Raw genomic sequence first — 22,836 nt, 5'->3', positions numbered from 1 at the left:
GCGGATCATAACGGATGATCCGCTGTGGCGACCCCTAACGGGAGCAGCTGAAAGATGAACAACAACATTGTCTTTGTTCCCTACTATTTTGTGCTTCCCTCTCCTGCCCCTCTTGTCTCCTGCCTTGTTATATGTTTCTGCTTATTTGCTCGTACATGAGCCTCGACTTGGTATATATATCTATAAAAAAATTCATCTAACATCAGGCCGTTGAAGAAGACAAAGGATTTATGTCAACCATGATGATGGATCCGATAACTTTCTTTATCATTGTTAGTAAGCTAATAGGTATAAGAGTTAATGTGGTGTACGAGGTGCAGTGGAAAACGAGAAGCAAGAGTGTTAGCATCAACTCCGCTTTATTGCGCGTCCTAATGTACATTCCTGCCACCCCGAGCGGGCAAGTCGTGATATACGAAAACCCAATCACTTGATACAGCACACTCCTCCCCTCGTAAAATGATAAGTCAAATGATAAAAGGACAATCATAACATGACCAACCGAAACCAATCAACACTCATAATCCTCCAAGTACCGCGGCCGCACCCTGACCCGCCTCGGACGGGCAGCGCCGCCAGACAGCCCAGGCTCAGATGCCTCCCGGCTCGGTCAAGGTGACACCCTCGCCGGACTCGCGCCATCCGCAATAACAACCGCCCCCGGCTGACCAGCCTGCCCGACGTCCCCAGGCAGGACTGAATCAGGCGAAGACCCCCTGGGCGTTGGCACATCCGGCCCTGGCGATACAACGTCTGGCCACGGCGACATTACAGGTGGGGGTCCCACAACGTTTGGCCCGGGGAGGTGTGGGGGGGGGGTGACGCTGAACAGCGATCATGCATTTGGTCCACGTGCCGCTTCCACACCTCCCCACCATCAGTCCGCACCATGCAATTCGTCGGCACCAGTACCACAGAGACCACAGCCGGCACCCATTTGGACCCGTGGAAATAATCGCGCACCATTACCCACTGTCCCACATCGAAACTGCGCAGCAGCGTCGGACGTGACACCGCCCCACTCCCCGACCCTCCAGGTCGCAGCAAATCCAGTCTGGACCGCAATGCCCGTCCATAGAGACGAATGGCAGGCGAATCACCCATGACAGGATGAATCGCGTTCCTGTAATGGAGCAAAAAGACATTGACCACTGTCTGCACAGGTGCAACACCCACCTGCGCAAAGCCCGTTTCAACATCTTAACAAACGACTCAGCCTGCCCATTCATCTCAGGATGATACGGTGCGGACCTTAGATGTCGAATACCATTTTGATGCATAAACTCATCAAATACACCTGCGATGAACTGCGAACCGTTATCAGAGTCCAGGATCTCCGGTAATCCTTTATTAGCAAAGATCATCTGCAGTTTCTCTACTGTAATGTTTGCTGATGTATGCTACATTACTACAACCTCCGGCCATTTAGAGAATGCATCGATCACAATCAAAAACATTTTGCCATTAACCGGCCCCGCAAAATCTACATGGACCCTCTGCCAGGCTCTGTCTGGGGTCGGCCATAGCCCCGAGGCTAGACGCGGGTTATCAGCATCTGTTTGACACGTGGCGCAACGCTTAACCAACTGCTCAATGTCTTTGTCCAACCCCGGCCACAACAGGCTACCAGCAAGACTATTGGTCTTCACGACACCAAGGTGACTGACATGCAGTTCTTCCAAACACCGCTGCCTGAACTTCGGTGGAATCACCATCCTCATTCCCCACATAATGCACCATTGGACCAACGACAGCTCCGATGCGCATGACGTGAAAGGTTGAAATGCCGGTGTCGAAGGTAGATCGCTCCAATTCCCCGTAGAAATCGCCTGGACGACACGGGCGAGCACCGGATCACGAGCCGATTCCACCGCGACCTGTCTGGCCGTGATCGGCCTGCTTTGGGCCTGGCCTAGCGTGAACACATCGACCCGGTCGGCCGACTCAGACGCAGCTGGACCCTCCGCACACGGCAAGCGTGAGAGCCCGTCGCAGTTAGCATGCTTCTCAGTGCTTCGGAACTGAATATCATAATCGTAAGCAGCAAGAAACAGACACCACTGCTGTATTTGCGCGGCCGCTACCACCGGTACCCCGCGTTCGGTTCTCAGGATGAATTGAAGCGGTTTGTGATCCGTCTGCAAAGTGAAATGCCGCCCCAGCAGGTATTGATGAAACCCTCCGCACACCCCAGACGAGGCTGAGAGCCTCGCGCTCGATCTGGGCATATTCCCGCTCTGCTGCGGACAGGGTCCGGGATGCAAAACAAACAGGCCGCTCGGAACCATCGTTCATCCTGTGGGAGAGCACTGCCCCGATGCCATATGCAGAGCTGTCGCATGCCAATAAGAGCGGACGCGCAGGCTCGTAGTGCACGAGGACCGCATCCTCTGTGAGCAGCCGCTTGACACGGTCGAACGACGCCTGGTGTGCAGGCCCCCAAGCCCAGCGCTCGTCCTTCCTGAGCAACCGTGTTAACGGTGCAAGTTGTGAGCTGAGCCCGCGCACGAACCTTTGGTAATACTGGGCCATACCAATGAACGAGCGCAGCTGCGTCTTGGCGCGAGGCGGTGGCATGTGTTGAATCGCCTCCACCTTCCGAGGACCTTTCAACAGCCCCTCCGGCATGATGACGTGCCCGAGGTATTCCAAGCGCTGCTTGAAGAATGCGCACTTGTCCCTGTTAAAGCGCAGGCCGCACGCTTCTAGCTTTGTCAGCACTTGGGCAATGTTCGCAAGGTGCTCGTCCGCCGTTTTTCCCGCAATGAGCACATCGTCCAGGTAGGTCTGAGCGGGTAGGCCAATGCAAACCTGATCCATGGCTTTCTGCCACAAGGCTGGGGCCGAAGCAATCCCAAAACAGAGTCGGGTATATCGATAGAGCCCTTGACACATGTTGATTGTCAAAAGGTCGCGACTCCCGGGATCCATCGCAAGGTGAAAATATGCATCACGCAGGTCTAGCTTCGTGAAGTATTGACTCCCCCCCCAATCGCGCACATATTTCATCGATTGACGGCAGCGGATATTGCTCCACGCTGAGCCCCGGGTTAACCGTGGATTTGAAGTCCCCGCACAATCGGACGTCTCCATTCCGTTTCAGCACCTTGACAACCGGGGTGGCCCAATCTGAGTACGACACCTGTTCGAACACTCCACAGGCCTCCAGCCTATCCAGTTCACCCTTGACCTTGTCCCGCAGGGCAGACGGCACCGGTCGTGGTTTACAAAAACGAGGAACCACCCCCTCCTTCAGGAAGAGCTTTACCTCCACGCCCTTGAGTTTCCCAAGGTCGTCGCAAAACAAACCTTGATGTCTTTGAAGAATCTTCTCCAACTGATCCTCCCACCGGCTCGGCATGGGTTACACAAGGTGAACTGCGGCCCAGTCTAGCCTGATGCGGGACAGCCAGTCTCGGCCGAGGAGAGACGGTCCCCTCCCCCGCATGACGTACTACGGAAGCGCGGCGACCTGGCCTTGGTACCGCACAGACACGTCTGCCATCCTGACTGGCGTTATCTTCTCGCGGGTGTATGTGAACAGCGTGAGGTTTGACCTGATAAGCTTCAGGCCGTTGAGTCTACGCGCCGTCTGTTCGCCGATGATCGACACAGCCGCTCCCGTATCGACCTGAAATGTGATCGGCGTTTTGTTCACTTCGATTTCCACCGTCATCGGGCGTGCCGCCGCCGGGTCAATTGAAAACAGGCTCAACAACGGCCGCCGATTCCGCCCCGGGTCGCCTCGCACATCGCCGTCCATTACCTTAACGGTGGCCGGCGCCCCACGGCACACACGCTTCAGATGACCCACCTTGTGACAATTTAAATACACGGTGCCTTTATACGGGCACGCACGGCGCAGGTGTCGACCTCCGCATCCCAAACACGTTCGCGGGGTCACCTCGCCGCACGTGCGGCCACGCGGCGACGTCCGACCCGCACCGAAGGTCGTGCGCGCGTCCCGGGGTGCTCGCGACCCCGCGTGGCCGGTGATGGCCCGAACATCCTCGCGAATCTGCTCGACCGCTGTAACCGTGCTGACCGCCGAGTCGAATGTAATGGCTTCACCCTCCAGCCGTAGAACCGCTGAAACCATCTTCGCATCTTGAAAACCAGAAATAAAACGATCTTTGAGCCGAGCTGGACGCTCCCCCGCCGTGAACTTGCAGGCCACGGAAGAATGCTTAATCCGCGCCACGAAATCAACGACGTGCTCCTCTGCACCTTTCGAGAGGCGATCGAACTGGTATCGAGCGAGCTGTAATGACTTCTCCGGCGCCATGTGTGCTTTCATCTTCTCCACAACGTCCCGAAATGACAGCCCGTCATCACGGGGCTTGTCTGGCGCCACCAAATCACTCAGTAGTCGATAATGCTCCGCCGAAAGCGAAGCGAGCAAGATCGACTTCTGTTTGCTCTCGTCGACCACATCATGCACGTGGAAATAGCATCCCAATTGCTCTGAAAACAATTCGAAGTCGTCTCCGCCAAAAATGGGCACAAGTCCGTATTCAACCATCCTCGTCAGCCAACTATGGTGTACGAGGTGCAGTGGAACACGAGAAGCAAGAGTGTTAGCATCAACTCCGCTTTATTGCGCGTCCTGATGTACATTCCTGCCACCCCTAGCAGGTGAGTCATGATATACGAAAACCCAATCACGTGATACAGCACAGTTAAAGCCTGAATAAGAGCAACAGTAATAATGATTTCCATGATGCAAATGAGTGAACTCCTCCCAAGGAGAGTTACCATTTTAATGAATTGTGAATTTAAAATCCAGCTCACTCACTAATCACTTACAGGTAGGGAAAGAGCAACCTCAAAAAAGAAACAAGTAAAAAAGACATAAAATGTCATAGCACCCGTTGTTTCAACAATTTTGCTTTATAGAATTAAAGGGAAAGCCCATATTTTTCAAAACTAAAATGGCCGTCAATCTACCAGTCAGACATCTTTGATCAGATTGTAAAATAAAGTGAGGGGCATGCGTATGCCATCATGTACTGTACTTGTGCCAAGTTTGAACAAAATCGGACCATGCATGTCTGAGAAATGGTTGGAGACGCATTTAAGTAACAAAATGGCCACCAGTCGGGTATCTTGGATCTGATCTCGAAAAAAAAAAATGACGTGTTTATGCAAGCCTTCATTCATTATGTGTGCCAAGTTTGAACAACATCAGTAAATGCATGTCCAAGAAATGGTTGAGGACGTGTTCGACACCGGTGGGGTTTTTTTTACACCTAAAATGGTCGCCAGTCGGCCATCTTAGATCTGATATCGAAAAAAAGATGACGCGCACATGTATACCATCATGTGTTGTCATTGTGCCGAGTACGAATAAAATCGGTCGATACATGTCCGAGATAAGGTTGCGGACGCACACACGGACACAAAAATCGAGACCAAATCCATAAGCCCCCATTTTGGACTAAGTCCAACGGGGGCTAAAAATCCATGCACCCTCCACCAACTCCAGCCAACAGTTAGCTCCAACCACATCTCACGCTGACCAGTAGTCTATAAATCTTGACAGAATATTTGCGTGCTCACAAGTGGTGAACATTACCATGGTTGAGAACCCATCCTGGACAGGTTGCCACTCCATGAGAAGGTGTAGAAATTTGCAAGGAGCATCCATGGGAATACGAATGAACACCAGTGAGGGTAACGCAGCAAGGCTTTACCCACCCCATCACAGAGCTGCTCACACATTCCACTCTTCTCATGATTCTGACGCACCATACTCTGTTACAGAGCCTCGATACTACCGAAGCAGTTTCTCGGCAAGGGCAATGCCAGGTGGTTTGCCATTGTCTTACCAGCAGTAGTTATGACAGCAACTTGAAATCTGTTCAGGGTGCCGGCGGTAGTTCACCTACTCTTCGGGAAGAACACCGTGAGATCTTTAACGTCCATCAACGAACTAATGCCGGCATACGGGGCACCCAGTTTTACGTCCATCCGAGGGACGACACACACACACACATTGATCAATCACCCTGCCTGTGCAACACTGGGATGACAGTTCAGAGTTGGGTTGGGATTTCGAACTCAGGATAGATAACAGAGAGGTGAGTGTGCATCTCTCTAGGTCATCCTGCAGGCCAGCATATTTCATTAGCGACTTTTAAATGCCTTCTGAGTGTACAATCCTGCAAGGTAAAAGTTTATTGTTCCTTCAATCTCGACGGAAGATAAGCACATGAGCATAAACGATCTCAATATTAAGGCTCACAGACTATGACAAATGGTTTCAAGTTGTGGGATAACCTCTAAAGAAGGTTGGATTTGAAACATCTTTTTGTGACATACATTATACACATAGTCAAGCCTGAAACTCCTCTGTTACTGAAGTTTTGCGACTTTTTCCATTAGCTTTACCACCTACGGTCCTCATTTCTGAAAATGTGTCACCTCACCTGGTCTTTATTACATAGGCTGCGTTGCACTGATGGTGTAATCCTGAGAATGACCCCGTGTGAATGTGCGTTGAATTGCTCCTGTGAGCGCCCTATTAACAAAGTCACTGCAAGCGATGGCAATCTGTCACCACATGAAAGCACCAAAGCATGTGTGAAAGAGGGCATCGACAAGCTTGCTCGTCTTTGTATTAAAAGAAATAAATAAATAAATAAATACATGGGATAAACAGATACAGGAGGGAAATGTAGACGTCTTTGCATGACTCACAGCCTTGAGGACTTCCTACTTGAACATGAATGAATGAAGCAGGCGCCAAGGAGACGCAAACTTTACGTTACTTGGCATTGCCAGGACATCGCACGTGGAGCCTTGTATTGGTGTTGACATGAGCACCTTGAAGATGCATGCCTGGCTATTCCCAGCAGCCTGGCGCCCTCCCCCGGGCCGCAGGGACGTCGCGCCTCTGAAGTTGAGCTGGGAGCAATGATTAAGGGAGGCAGATGTGCACCGAGGCCACTGGCAATGAGGTCGAGGTTTCTGTCCCAGTTCTTGGAATATGCTGTTGAGGCTTGTGAAGATGTTTCAAACAAATGTAAAAATTGAGTGTCCTGGAAAAACCTGACAACCCAAATTTAGTGTTTTTTTGAAATGCTTTTCTTGTCGCGATATATTTTAAGATGTCATTTGTGAAATATCACCTTCTTAAGCGTTTCATATGTACATGCCAAATGAGGGAAAGTATAACCTTATACCTGGGAGTTCATAAAATTATCAGAACTAAATACTCACAATACCACCAAGAAATGCCAACAAATTGTTGATTTTTTTTTTTTAATACAAGCGATTAGACTGAAGAAATAGAGAGTTCAAAGAACACCTTAACCCTGGGGAGTCTTGAGGAAAAGGATATGGGAATGGTCTTTTAAACTTGCTTATTGCGTTTCCGAGCACCATCTATGTTTCCTACGAGCCGTCATATTACCTGAATCTCGGTATTCTCCAACGCTGAGAGAGCGAGCTGCAAATTTGATTGGTCACGATGATGTAAGATGGTTTACTATTTTGTCCGAGTACTGCTAAATGGAAGGTTTTTGAAAATTCCAAGACGGCGATTTGTGTTCTGCAGTGTTCATGTATCTTGGCAAGTACCGCGGAAAATCTGCGCAATGTAAAATGTGACTTCAAGTCTTCAATGCCCCTCTACCCCCTCACAGACCTGAAATCAAACAAACCCACCCTTCCCAGGCCCCAAGTACTCAACTTCCCACTCCCAACTCTGTCCCAGCTTTGCTTCCCAACCCGAACCCCAACTCCCTTTCTCCCGCTCATAAAAGCTAAAGGGAATTCTTACATCAATCATTATTTCATTATATAATATCGTGTCACCACAATCACCGAGTTTGAAATAGTCTTACATGGAACCTTCTTATTATGACTCGTCAATAAACGGCTCTCTCAGTATTCATGTGTATTTTGTTGTCACTGACAGTTTCTGTAAAAGCACATAAATAAAATAAAACCTGCTTTCGACTATTTTCTTTCCTCTGCACGGGTTGTAATCAAAACGTACCTTTCTTTCATGACAGAAGACACGTTGTCCAGTCTTCAAATGTACAAGAGAGGCCTAAAGCCAAAGGACCTGCACTTTATAAGTGGTGACCAAAATGGCTGATGTACAATTTGATATTTTGATGTTCAATTGTGGGTATGCCTGGTGTTGGCATAATGGTTAGGGTGGTGGCCTTGGGATCCAAGGATCCTGAGTACCAATCCCACTTAGCTGTTGAATGAATACCAGGTAGGGTTGACTCTGCCTGTCATCCTTCAGAGGTCGGCAAAATGAGTGCCAGCATCCTGGTATACTGTGTCGGAGTGGTGACCCGTCCAGGATTGTGCCCAATAGCCAAGGAGACTGCTTAGGCAGCACCAATGCTCTGCACAGAGTATGGTCCCCATGGATGGATGGATGGAATTGTGTGTGTAGTTTCTGAGAAGAAAGCAAATACTGATTATTATTGGGGGGGGGGCAACACCCCTCCCCCCGTAGACCACTTTCGACTGAATTTTTTTTTAATGGCATGAACAAACTGTGGTACATTACGGTTGATGAAGGCTGTGGTCAAGTTTCATCAGAATTGTGTGTGCAGTTTCAGAGAAGAAAGAAAATACATATTTTGGGGGGCAACCCCTCCTTACACCCCCTTAGAGCCCGATTTTTCTAATGTCATGAACAAACTTTACTACACAATGGGTGATGAAAGTTGTAATCAAGTTTTATCAGAATTGTGTTTGTTTATTTCTGAGAAGAAAGCAAATTTCTCTTTTAGGGGATGGAGGGGATGGAGGGGAGGGCAACCCCCCCCCCAGGTAAACTACCTCCGTAGACCCCCTCAGACCCTGACCTTTAATGCCGTGAACAAACTTTGGTACCTCACAGGTGATGAAGGTTGTGGTCAAGTTTCATCAGAACTGCATGCGTAGTTTGTGAGAAGAATGCAAATACATATTTTGGGGGGCAACCCCCATAGACCCCATTTAGGCCCGAATTTTTTTAATGCCATGCACAAACTTTGGGACATACATGGTGATGAACATTGTGGTAAAGTTTCAGAGAAGTGGAAAGTATTGACGGACGGACTCGCCATCGCACAAGCTCCCCAGAACTACGTTGCAGGTGAGCTAACGAAGGCTTGTAACACATCATCATTTATGTAAGATTGGTTAATGTGGACAAGGTGTACTGAGACCATGTGCAGGGTATGAAGTCTGAAGGAGTGAAAGTGGTATGAATTGTGAAGAGGTGGGTATAGTGAAAGTCTTGTACTGTGCCTGCATTCCAACATTGCGCCTGGGAATGGCAGAAAGGCGTAGAATATTGTCGCACCATACGCCCATCTAAAACAGGCACTCTGAGTCACCCAGTGAGTGACCAAAATCAAGTTTAAAGTCACTGCGTTCAATATTTAACAATACCATTCCTTTCGTGCCGTAAAGGCACATAGGGCTGCCAAAACAGTTTCATTGGCAAGTACAGTCCTGGAAGGGTCGCCACTCCGACGCAGGTTACCCAGAATGGTTATTACCCCAGTACACTGGTACTCATTTTGCCGACCTCAGAAGGATGACAGGCTGAATCAACCGCACCTGGTGTTAATTCTATGGCCGACAGGGACTTGAACTCAGGACCCTTAGGTCTCAAGCCAACCACGTTAACCACTAAGCCAACACCAGGCTGCATTCAATATCTACTAAATATAATTTACCGGTTTACCATCTCCAATAATTGCCTAATATATAAACCAAATATGGTGGTTGGTGGCATGCAGGAAAGCATTTCTTGGTAAATAAATGGCTTATTATGAAAGAAATACGGACACTGTCTTTATCACCTTTAAGGGCAGCGAGTCTCGTCATTGGAGGTGCTTTCTGTGGGTGACGCAGTCTTCCGTCGCAGGGTGGCTTGGCTCCTCGCAAAAATGTTGCTTCACAGCTCACTATACCACTCTGGCCCACTGTCTTCTGGCTAAACGGCTCTGTTGATCATTCGTTTTGCAGCGCCTTTGTACCCACAAATCCTCTACCTGGCCTCGCCTAAACAAAAGGTTTCACATCACACAATCTTACCCTCTTCTGCTTTAAGGTTTACAATCACCACCTAATAGGTGCACATGTTACTGCAAGACTTTACCTTTGACAGATCCCTGATACAGAAGTAAATTTAAGCACTCATCAAACGGTCCATACTATTCTGAGCACAATCTAGCAATGGATCCCTCACTCCCCTCCCTCCCCCACCTCCACATAGCATTTATAGAGTAACAATTACTTGTACAATATTTATAATTATAACTTAAACTCAAATTTACTTTCAACTAATGGTATATTCAGAGACTTAATGTTTTTTGATTTGCAAGTGAGGGAGATCAATAAGAATGACGACCAAAAGTATAATTTTCTCCTTTAATTTTTAAAACTAGTGCGTGCCCGTACGTACGTTGCCGTACGTGCGTGGCCGTACGTGCAAAAAAAAAAAAAAAAACCTTTCATACCGCGTGCCAGAAACAACAACCACACAGGCCGTTCCTTCGCTCTCGTAAACAACGACTGGATTGGGGCAGTGTGTTTATCTATAAATGCGCATAAGAAATCGAGAAATTATTAGAATACAGTAAGTCATCACTATCTGGAAGTCCGTACATTGTAACCCGTAATGGGGAACGCGCTCTAACTTGGCCTTAACTTGGGAACCACTTGTCCGATTAATTTCAAACCTTTTGAAAGGCAAACAGAGATGGCTGGAATTATAGATAGATAGTAGATAGATACTGTGGGTGCAAAACACCAAGCAACGTGTCCTGTCATTGGTAACTAAGGCGCCCTTTCCCCATCGGCCACTCCTACGCAGCAACGTATCCCGTCATTGGTTTGGTAAATAAATGGGAATAACTTGGGAACCACTTGTCCGATTAATATCGAACCTTGAAAATCTCATACACAGGTCCCCAGCAATATACCTGGCAAGTTTCAATTAGATCGGATCAGCGGTTGTCGAGAAACAGCGGTCACACACACACACACACACACACACACACACACACACACACACACACACACACACACACACACACACACACACACACACACACACACACACACACACACACACACACACACACACACACACCTGGAATTATAGATAGATAAATGATGAGAAAAGTAAAACCATAAACACCGTATCCCATCCCTTTGCTACTCAGGGTTATTTATAAGAGATGACTGAAGCACACAATTAAGCGGAAATGCTAATTTATAGAGTTGGTTCATTCTGTTTGACCAAAACCAGGATAAAACTGCTGTACGGTGAAAACAGTTGAACCTCAACTTTAATCTTCATTGTTTGAAAAAGAAAACTTCCTGCTGAGTAAAACTTCAAAATCACTGTAATAACACATGACAGGCAGCATATGGGAAAGCAGCAGACATAATCCTTTTTCACCATGTCGGATTACACATACTTTTGTACCTTTCATTACACATACCTTTGTAGATTGTACCTTTCAGAGGTTTACTGGATCATTTTGTAAGACAGTGTTTGTAACGGCATAACAGTACGTACAAATAAAGAACCGAATGAATGGCTAAGAATACAAAAGAAATATGAAGTGCAAATGTAGCTTGGATTTCACAAACAGTAAATATTTTTTAGAATCCGAGAAGGCTACAGCTCTACAGACAGCAATTGAAGTGACGGGGTGCAAAAACAACATAACAATAAAGGCTGCAAAATTATTTGAAGAGATTTCATGGTGAGGAGCAACAAAGTTGCACTTGTAATGGATAAGAAATACAGGGGCACAGAAGAAGGAATAGGATGTTGGGCCTGAGGAATGAAAATATTCTCATAGAAACTTCAGACGTAGAGCAGAGAAACGAGTGCAGAGTAGACATGACTCAAGATTTGGATTTGCTGATTCCAATAGCAACTGCTGCTAGGCCTGCAAGGCCGGCCACCACACCGCCCACGATTGCCATGCCCACAAGGCCATCTGCAAATAAAGAAAGAAAAAGGACAGTTATTAAAAAAAAAAAAAACAAGAACGGCACTTGGGAGAGCACGTACCTCTGCCAGACTGAACAGTTTACATTTTGTACCCCACTTATAGGCCAGACCTACATCTAGACCTGAAGCAAAGTCCAATCAGCTTGTTATTGTCAACTACCTAACTCAACCACCAAGTTGTCATATCAGTCCACAACTTTTTGCAATATCGTGCTATATAATCGATTGTTTTTGGGCCCAACTTTCAATGATGAAGAATCATTTTAATTTTTTTTTTAATCTGACATGACCTCTAACCTTTAACGTCTTGATACTAAAATATAATAGTTCAGGTATGGGAGCATGTGTCAAAGCAGCGCAACGCTGCGTCCACTTTCCGCCGGTACTCCATAGGCCTCCATCTGGCCATCCCCCAAGCAGATGTCTGGCCCATCTTTCCTCTCCATGGGTTGTAATCAAAACGTACATTTCTTTCATGACAGAAGACACGTTGTCCAGTCTTCAAATGTACAACTGCCTGAAACTTGAGATGCCGATCAACCTGCTGCAACCACGAGACGTGTGGTTGGCCCACTGGCCTCCTCCACTCACGAGACTCCCTCGCTGAGAGAATCTGATGAGCAGGATCAGCGTCAGGAAAACGAGCCACATGTCCATACAGCCGCAGCTGACACTCACGGACTATGCAGGTAAAAAACCTCATTCGAGTCTCTCTCAGCAACCACTCATTGGACACAACGTCCGACCAGCGATAGCCAAGGATTCTCCGAAGAGACCTGGTACCAAAGGAATTAAGTCTCCATTTCAGATCCTTGGTCAGAGTCCAAATCGCACATCCATAGAGCAAGACTGGAAGCACCAAGGTCCTGAAGACTCGGACTTCCGTCCTCCCGCACAGGTACCGGCAGCACCAAACCCCATTATCCAGTGAATCCATGACTCCCCAGGCCCGACCCAGACATCTATTGGCCTATGGCTCACAGCCAGCAGAGACATGAATATCACTGCCAAGGGAAGTGAATCTCTCCATGACCTCAACATCCTCACCACAAACAGGCACAGACAGGAGAGCAGTATCCAGATGTCATTGAAAGCATGGATCTTAGTTTTGACCCAGGAAACCCATAATTGCAATGGCTCCGACTCCTCATTCAGCACCTCGGGGGCCCCAAAAAGGATATCTCAAGTCTCCACAAAGATGACTGCATCATCTGCGAAATAAAGATCAGAGATCTTCACATTCCCAAACGATGCACCGCAGCTTGATCTCTCCGACATCCTCCCTAGAATCCAGTCCATAAAAGTGCTGAAAAGTGTGGGGGCCAGTACACACCCCTGACAAACTCCAGTAACAACTGGAAATAAGTCAGAGATGGTACCACCACATCTCAAAGCACTCTCATTACCAGAGTAGAGTTCAGACATCAGATCGATCAGTTTCGGTGGCACCACACGAAGACCAATAATCCTCCAGAGGGCATCCCGATTCACTGAATCAAACGCTTTACAGAGATCAACATAGGCTGCAAGCAGCCCCTGCCAAAACTCTCGTCTGCATTCGGTGAGGACCTGAAGAGCAAGGATATGGTCAATTGTTGATCTCTTTGGTGTAAAGGCTGACTGGTGCTCAAGCAGATGGTGGCGAACCCCATCAAGAATTATCCGAGCAAAGACCTTGCTCGGCACTGAGAGCAGCGTCACCCCTCGGTAGTTGTTGCAGTCTTGGCAATCACCCTTACCTTTCAAGAGAGGGACAACAAGGGCCCTCTTCCAATCAATTGGGATGATGCCTGTGTTCCAGACAGAGCACACAACTGCATGCAATGACACAAGAGCAGCATTTCCACCAGCCTTGAGAAGTTCAGCATGGATGCCAAAGATCCCTGGAGCTTTACCCCATTTCAACTGGCTCACCGCAGCCTGTGTTTCCACAAGTGAAAGAAAGAAAGAAAGAAAGAAAGAAAGAAACAAACAAACAAACAAACAAACAAACAAACAAACAAACAAACAAACAAACACAGTTGATTGGAGGGTCAGCAACAGGGATTGGAACACCCCTGACGTCCAACTCGACAGCTGGTGGATCAGCCTGGTACAACCGCTCAAAGTAACCAGCCCAGCAGGCCTTGACTTCGGACTCCTCTGTCAAGAGCCTACCACCCTCTGCTCTAACTGCAGTACACCGAGGGATGGACTTAGATGAATGCAATGCGCGAATTCCCCTGTAAGCAGGACGAGAATCACCTGACCACAGGTGATGCTCTACCCCCTCACAGATTCCTCACACATAGGCCTCCTTGTCCACCGTTGGAGCACGTACAGTTTTACGTCTCAGCTCCCAGAACAACTCAGCTTTGCCATTCAGCCTGACCCTGGGACTCTGGTCAATGGTATCCAGTGTCCCTTGAGACAAAATTCTTCTTTGCCCTACGGTGAGTTCCAAGACATCCACCGGCAACATCAAGGACGGTGGTCTTGAAGGCACTACACAACTCTTCAGGACCTCGCAAAGCACACAGACCCCCCCATATCCCCACTCAGCCTGTTTGCAAACCCCTCAGCTACCTTCTCATCCTTGAGCTTGCCAACATCCAGCCTCGGCTGGGATGGTACCATTCTCCTGGATTTAAGGTGCAACTTAAGAGTTGCTACAAGCCAGTGGTCAGTCTTGAGGAACTGAGCACTCCGGTAGACCCTGCAGTTCTGGATCATCCTCCAGCGGCCATCAACGAGGACATGGTCAATCTCCTTTGCCACACCGCCAGCATTGGAATACCAAGTCAAACGATGAGCCTGTGGGCACTAAAACCATGAACCAGCCACTCTAAGTGCATGACTTCTTGCAAAGTCAAGGAACTTAGTGCTATTCAGGTTCACAGTTCCTGACCCATGGGGACCAACACACGTCTCATACCCATCCCTATCATTTCCAGTCAATGCATTGAAATCCCCCAAGACTAGAAGTGTATCTCGTCTGGGGCACTGATCAACCACAGACTCGAGCGTGGCGTAGAATGCATCCTTCACGGTGAGATCACTTGCCTGAGTCGGAGCATAAACAGATACCAGGGAAATGACACCCAAGGTATGACGAATCCTTAGTCTCATAATACGCTTGTTCACCGGTGTTACCTCATTGACCAGTAAAATCTAATGAGTTAATCTTTATGTCATAATATGAGTATATACTTATTTATATCAAGTTTGGTCAAAATCCCATCACTGGTTCACAAGTAAGCAGAGTGAAATAATTTTGACCTCACGCGACCTCTGACCTTTGACCTCATAATCTCATCAGTGTATCTTTACATCATTCCATCCATACTTGTACCAAGTTTGACTTCGGTCCCTGAAGCTGTTCCGAAGTGTTCCTTTATCTGTTCGTGGCAATGAAAACCTATCACGGATGCATAGACGGACGGACAACGCAAAAACATAGCCTCCATCCACTTGCGATGGCGGAGGTATAAATAAATAAATAAATAAATAAACGTGACATACCGTTCAGGTGCAGGCCAACTATATCTGCAAAGGTCGACAACTAAAGGGCAAAAAATTGATCCCATCTCATCTGAAGCTATCACAACCATCATCTCACCTCTGGTACATCAAATCCTATGGTGAGGTAGTTACCTCAAAACAACTTCTTCATGAAAGGCAAATCCAACCAAAGGCCACTTCAGGTTATTCCACAAAGCCTATAACAAGTGTGTGTGCACTCCCAGCAGAGCCAGATAAAAATAAATGGCCAACCTCATGGTGAAACTCACAAACTTGTTTCCTTCCTCAAGACCTGGTAACATCTTGTCCAGTCTGTCTCTGGGGTATGCTCCCACTCCATCCCTTCCACTCACTTAAAATATCACAACTGACCTTCTCATGAAAAGGCTGAATGTCTTAATTCTGAGTTTGCATCAAAATGCCATGCAACTTAGCCCTCACTCCCTGAACCAACCTTACAACTTGCACCTAACTGATCCTGAAGTGTCTTTCTTGCCCGAGTAGATGGAGAACTTTCTGGCAAACCTGGACACTGATTCTGCAATGGGCTTGGATGGCATTAGTACCAGTGTCATAATAACTGCTCTGCCACTCTTGCACATCCTCTTTCTACTCTGTTCACACTAACATTTGCACAACTAGGTCTCCTTCCATCGATGTGGACGTCAGCCAACATCACTGCATTGCAGAAACATGGTTTAAAAACAGATCATTTTAACTACAGACCTGTTAGCTTACTTCCAAGCATCAACAAGGTCATGGAATTTATAATCACTGTTGATATGAAATCCTTCCTTTTCTCCAACTGCCTGATCTCGGACACTCACAGCGGTTTCTGACTTGGTCACTCCACCCTGGACATGCTACTTCTGCTCTCACAAAATGGATTCAATCTCAGACAAAAGAATGAGGACCAGCTCTCTGGATATATCTAAAGTATTTGATGCAGTCTGGTATCCTGCCTTGCTCTTCAAACTCTCAGCTTACTGCATCAAAGGCCACAAGCTTGGTGTTGGCTTAGCGGCTAGGGCAGCTGGCTTGGGATCTTCGGGTCCTGAGTTAGAGCCCCATTTACCGCTGAATTAACACCAGGTGGGGTTGGTTGAGCCTGTCATCGTTCCGAGGTTGGCGAAATGAGTACCAGTGTACTGGTATAGGAGCACAGCATCAGCAGTAAAGCTGCGCCCCAACAAAATGATCCATATCCAGCAACCAAGCTGTCATACGCAACAGCAAGAAGAAGAATCAAAGGCCACCTCCTTTCATGGCTTGCCGACTTCCTGCACAATCATAGTCAATATACAACTCTTAATGGGAACCTCTCATCTCCTCTCCTCTCCCTGGCCTGCACCAAGGCAGTATCTTGAACCCAGTCCTGTTCTTCATATTCATAAACTATCGTTATGGACGACTGGAAAATCCTCTATCTTTTCGTTGATGACGCCATCCTCTGTTGAAACACCTCTAACCCTTCAGGTAGCCAGGTAGCCACCTCTTTCTTCTCTGCAAACATTAAGAGAATCAGGAGCTGGTTCAGTTTTTGAAATGTGCCTTTCATCTCCAACAAATCTCACACTCTCACTCTGTCTATTGAAAAGAACCATCTGGCAAACCCTCCCATCAACTTCTTGAACAAACCTATTGAAGTTCCTTCCCTCATGGGCCTCACCTTCAGGCATGATCTTTCTTGAGCAAACAACACATCAAAGTTGGCCTTCACAGCCAGCTGCACTCTTTGCTTGGCAAATCCAAACTTAGAACAACTTACAAGGCCTTCCTCCATAGCTCAAGGGAATACTGCTCTACCCTTTGGGAGGAAGCCCCTGCCTCACACACCTTTCATACACTGTCAGACCCCGCTATTCGCGGACCTCACGTGTTCGGGGTTGATAAAATGCGATCTGTTTCTACATTCGTGGCCCTGTGCTTTGCCTATTCACGGGGCTATTTTTGCGGGCGCATTCACAGTTTTTTTGCAGTTTTGCAGGGGGGGGGTTGCGGTTTTTTTTTTCACGGGTTTTCGTGAGCGTATTTGAAGTTTTTCAAGGGATTTTTGATTTTCCCTGATGAATCACTAACCTCTGGGAACCTATCCCGCCTTTTTCCATTGAAACAATGCCCCTCTATTCGTGGATTCGCCATTGGCGGCTTTTTCCAGGAACATATTCCCCGCAAATAGCGGGGTCTGATATTTTTGATGCCGTGGTGACCAAGGGCCCAAAAATCATTGGAATCTCCCATGAAGAAGCTGAATATCTGGGACTGTTACCCCTGCATGGCAGACAGGTTTGTGGCCTGTCTTCTACCATATCCTTCTGGTCTTGTCTTGCACCCTCCACTGTACTGTATTGCTAACCCACCCCCCACCCCCCCCACTCACCAAATTCAAATCCAAAGTACTGGACTGCTAAACCACAGGTTCGTTTTCTGATTCATGTTCCGAGTCAATATAATATTCAATTGAAGTCAAGTTGTTCCTCGGTCATAAACCGACTTTGTGGAAAGGCAGACAGACAAAGTGAACCAGTTGCTTCACCCCGCTTTTCGCTTCGTGTGTGTGGGGCAACAACAACCCTCCCCCTCCAAAGCTGTATCATGAACATGTACACATACTTTACCACCGTGCAGATTATTTTCAAAGTGTGGAAACCATGAAGCATACATGTATGGACAGCCATCAGCGGTATACAGGAATCCAGCCGTAATGTGCAAGTTTCTATGATCAATAAAATGGTGTTATCCATCTTCTCACTTTAAAATCTGCTGCACCATTATGCCACCTGCAGATGCCTTGCTGAACCAAATAAAGCAAACACTGACTTCTTAATGTGGTATCTCATTCCGTACAAGTCGTAATCCTTCGTAAGAGAAGTGCTACCTCCCAGAGCTGAACAACAATGCTTTCTTTGCTAGGAGGCCTTTAAAGCAATGGATGGCATGCTGGTTTATCATCTCACATCTCATTGACAAAGTAAATTGTTCCTCATCAAGGAATTAAGCAGGGGTCAGTTGCATGAAGTAATGTCAGAATGAAAGGCCTTAATTGAAATTTACATTACTAGCTTCATTACAAGTTTTACTTAAACACAGTAGCTTGTGCTACACATGAAACATGTTGGAGCAGCACATGCATAAAAAAGGTAACTTACCCCTCTGCATCTTTTTGGAAATCATTCTCTCCAGTTCCCGAGCCTGAGTGTTGCCTGGTTCTTTCTTTAACAGACTTTTGACAAAATTCAGTGACTTCTCATATTCCTGAAACAAAAATACGAGTGTCTAACAAAGCTCATTTGCGGAGACTCAAAAAGTTTTGTTCAGGGGTCTTTTTTGTATGCAGTCAAGGCTTGTGAAAGAGCAAGAAGATGGACCGGATGATGCAATAGGACAAATCGAATGGTACAGAGAAGGGTGGGACACCAACAGCTAGGTTGAAGGACAAAATAGAGGGAGACTTGGACAAACATTGGGTGTGGGAAGGAATGAAGGGAAGGGGAAGATACATGTGGTGGACAAGATGGATATCGAAGAAAACTTTTTGGAAGGAAAACCTGGAAATTTGGAAGGAAGTAGGCTTCGGGTGGGGGTGAGAAAGTTAATGAGATTAGAAAAGATCATGGTTTTGTATTGGGGATGATCTGAGATGGTGGTGAACAGCTGTCATGAAGACCTAGAGGGAAGAACGAGATTGAAGAGAAAGTGGAAGTTGATCCCACAAGTGGAGGGGAAGGGGGGGGGGGGAGAGGAACGACGTTGACGTTGCATTTGCTGCTGATCAGTTTGTTCTTTATATTCACTGCATACAAGTATGCGAAATGCAAAATGTAATCAAGCTCAGACAAATAATATGAATTCTCAGGTTTTCACATTGCATTCTTGTTGGAGAAGCTCCACTTGTTGAACTCACAATGGTTTGTGTGATGTCTGTTCATGATGCATTAAAAATGCGGCACAAACCTTGAGCCTGTAGTTCCCAACAGCAAGGTAGAACAAGTAATCCCTATGCTCTTCTGCAGGACCATCGTGGTAAAGCGCTGCCGTCAATCATACGGCAAGTGAAATCGATCAGTACAATAGCAGTTCATCACAATGACAACAACCGATACTTGCAAACAACACACCATGCCACGATTCACTTAGAATGCTCCACTGTGACTGCAAGGCAGGACAGCGTGCATTCCGAATGGCAATGATTACATCAACATGAAGAATACACAATATTATCAAAAGTGTTTAAATGCCAACGATGACACTCGAGATCAAAACCTTCTAGCATGTTTACGCCGTGTCCAATATCGTCCGGGTACTTGCTGCGGATGAGACACCAGGCGTACTCAAACTTCGTATTTTTCGAAAGCGATCCAGACGCTTCTTCTTCCTTGTACTTTTTCTCGAACTTCTGCACGAATTGGAGGTGGAGAGGATAAATTGAGATGCGACGCTCTGTGTGGGTAAGACTAAGATACCTTTGAGCCAACACTCGAGGCTCGAAATGCCACTGAACAAACAACACACAAACTCCACAAGTGTGGAGTGAAATAATACATTTGCATTCTGCGGTGAAACAAAGTCTTCAAAAACATGATGTTAATTATGTATAACAGAAAAAAAAAACCCAGTAAAACACATCATGGCTGCAATGTCTAAATTGATTAGAGTAGAAATGTATTCTGACACCCCCTCCCCATAGTCTGTAATGTATAGATCAGATGCCTCTGTCATGATAATCTGACAGAGAAATATCAAAAGCATTATCACAGTCAGTGTTTCCCAACCTGTGGTCCACAGAACCCCAAGGGTCTACGAGACCATCGGTGAAGTCCGCAGGGGTAAAAGAAAAAAACAAAGCAAAATCATCTCCCCCCGCCCACCTCAATCGCAACACCAAATGAGAATGGCACTCAGGAGAGCACGAAGCGAAACCAAGCTGAAGAGTTTACGTTATAAAGCCCACATATAGGACAGCTCTGCATCTGGACATAAACCTCAATCTAATGGGCCGGAAGCGGAGACTGGTGGAGGGCGGGGGGCAGAAGCGGAGACTGGTGGTGGGGGGCCGGAAGCGGAGACTGGTGGTGGGGGGCCGGAAGCGGAGACTGGTGGTGGGGGGCCGGAAGCGGAGACTGGTGGTGGGGGCCGGAAGCGGAGACTGGTTGGGGGGGCGGAAGCGGAGACTGGTTGGGGGCGGAAGCGGAGACTGGTGGTGGGGGGCCGGAAGCGGAGACTGGTGGTGGGGGCCAGAAGCGGAGACTGGTGGGGGGCAGAAGCGGAGACTGGTGGTGGTGGGGGGCCAGAAGCGGGGTGCAGTGGGGACTGGAAGCGGAGTGTGCTGGAAGTGGAGTGCGGTGTGGACTGGAAGCGGAGTGCGGTGGGGACTGGAAGCGGAGTGCAGTGGGGACTGGAAGCGGAGTGCGGTGTGGACTGGAAGCGGAGTGCGGTGTGGACTAGAAGCGGAGTGCGGTGTGGACTGGAAGCGGAGTGCTGTGGAGACTGGAAGCGGAGTGAGGTGTGGACTAGAAGCGGAGTGCGGTGTGGACTGGAAGCGGAGTGCGGTGTGGACTGGAAGCGGAGTGCGGTGTGGACTGGAAGCGGAGTGCGGTGTGGACTAGAAGCGGAGTGCGGTGTGGACTAGAAGCGGAGTGCGGTGTGGACTGGAAGCGGAGTGTGGTGTGGACTAGAAGCGGAGTGCGGTGTGGACTGGAAGCGGAGTGCGGTGTGGACTAGAAGCGGAGTGCGGTGTGGACTAGAAGCGGAGTGCGGTGTGGACTGGAAGCGGAGTGCGGTGTGGACTAGAAGCGGAGTGCGGTGTGGACTAGAAGCGGAGTGCGGTGTGGACTGGAAGCGGAGTGCGGTGGGGACTCGAAGCGGAGTGCGGTGGGGACTCGAAGCGGAGTGCGGTGGGGACTCGAAGCGGAGTGCGGTGGGGACTCGAAGCGGAGTGCGGTGTGGACTGGAAGTGGAGTGCGGTGGGGACTGGAAGCGTAGTGCGGTGTGGACTGGAAGCGGAGTGCTGTGGAGACTGGAAGCGGAGTGCGGTGTGGACTAGAAGCGGAGTGCGGTGTGGACTAGAAGCGGAGTGCGGTGTGGACTGGAAGCGGAGTGCGGTGTGGACTAGAAGCGGAGTGCGGTGTGGACTAGAAGCGGAGTGCGGTGTGGACTGGAAGCGGAGTGCGGTGGGGACTCGAAGCGGAGTGCGGTGTGGACTGGAAGTGGAGTGCGGTGGGGACTGGAAGCGTAGTGCGGTGTGGACTGGAAGCGGAGTGCTGTGCAGACTGGAAGCGGAGTGCGGTGTGGACTGGAAGCGGAGTGCGGTGGGGACTGGAAGCAGAGTGCGGTGTGGACTGGAAGCGGAGTGCTGTGGAGACTGGAAGCGGAGTGCGGTGTGGACTAGAAGCGGAGTGCGGTCTGGACTGGAAGCGGAGTGCGGTGTGGACTGGAAGCGGAGTGCGGTGGGGACTGGAAGCGGAGTGCGGTGTGGACTGGAAGCGGAGTGCGGTGTGGACTGGAAGCGGAGTGCGGTGTGGACTGGAAGCGGAGTGCGGTGGGGACTCGAAGTGGAGTGCGGTGTGGACTGGAAGCGGAGTGCGGTGTGGACTGGAAGCGGAGTGCGGTGTGGACTGGAAGCGGAGTGCGGTGTGGACTGGAAGCGGAGTGCGGTGTGGACTGGAAGCGGAGTGCGGTGTGGACTGGAAGTGGAGTGCGGTGTGGACTGGAAGCGGAGTGCGGTGTGGACTGGAAGTGGAGAGAGGATTGTAATAAGAATGAGGAAGGAGGTTCGAAGCACACTCAAGTGTCGAAAGGATCGTGAGGATGAGGATGGGCGGCGACTTCATTTTATTCGAGTCATGCTAATCAAGTTCGTTCCCAATATTATCAGTAAAACTCAGCGAATCAAGCTGTGCGAGATCTGACTTCATCAGCTGTTTCTATCTGTGCTGTGTCACGTGATTGGGTTTTCGTATATCATGCCTCGCCCTCGAAGCCACGTGCCAGACAGACAGATGGTTGGACTATCGTCCTCCTCTCACCAGTAAATCCTCTGCGCAGATGACATCCTTCACAATCGCTTCCATTGCGAAAGCTACAGGTTGTAACTTCTCTGCCCTTCTCTTCTTCTTTTTAATTCAATGGCGAAGATCTATTCTCAATCGGCCAAATCACTGAATCGAAGCATTGACTTCTTTTCTTCTTCTAACTCTTTCACATCACCACCTTCGTTTGTTGCCTTAGTTCCCTTCCGGGTCCTCTTCCTGCAGAAAGTGAATTAATTTTCCTGACTCATCGCAGAGAGGTTATTATTCTTACTTGGATCGACGTCGTTATTTATCTATATGATATTTACATTT

General features: G+C 48.3%; 1 protein-coding gene across 1 annotated transcript; it reads right to left on the bottom strand.

Moving 5' to 3' along the window:
* Positions 1 to 11,288: 11,288 nt before the first annotated feature.
* On the bottom strand, positions 11,289 to 22,758 carry FIS1 (fission, mitochondrial 1). Its single transcript, XM_085863368.1, has 5 exons — positions 22,519 to 22,758; positions 19,757 to 19,889; positions 19,448 to 19,524; positions 18,643 to 18,748; positions 11,289 to 11,978 (listed from the first exon to the last, which is right to left on the bottom strand). The coding sequence occupies exons 1-5, from the start codon at positions 22,561 to 22,563 to the stop codon at positions 11,884 to 11,886; spliced, it is 456 nt and encodes a 151-aa protein (XP_085719494.1). The 5' UTR covers positions 22,564 to 22,758; the 3' UTR covers positions 11,289 to 11,883.
* Positions 22,759 to 22,836: the final 78 nt, after the last annotated feature.

Source organism: Eptatretus burgeri, chromosome 17, assembly GCF_056783735.1.
Source record: "Eptatretus burgeri isolate ZD-2024b chromosome 17, Ebu_testis_v1, whole genome shotgun sequence".
Taxonomy (NCBI): domain Eukaryota; kingdom Metazoa; phylum Chordata; class Myxini; order Myxiniformes; family Myxinidae; genus Eptatretus; species Eptatretus burgeri.
This window is presented reverse-complemented; position numbering and strand designations above follow the sequence as displayed.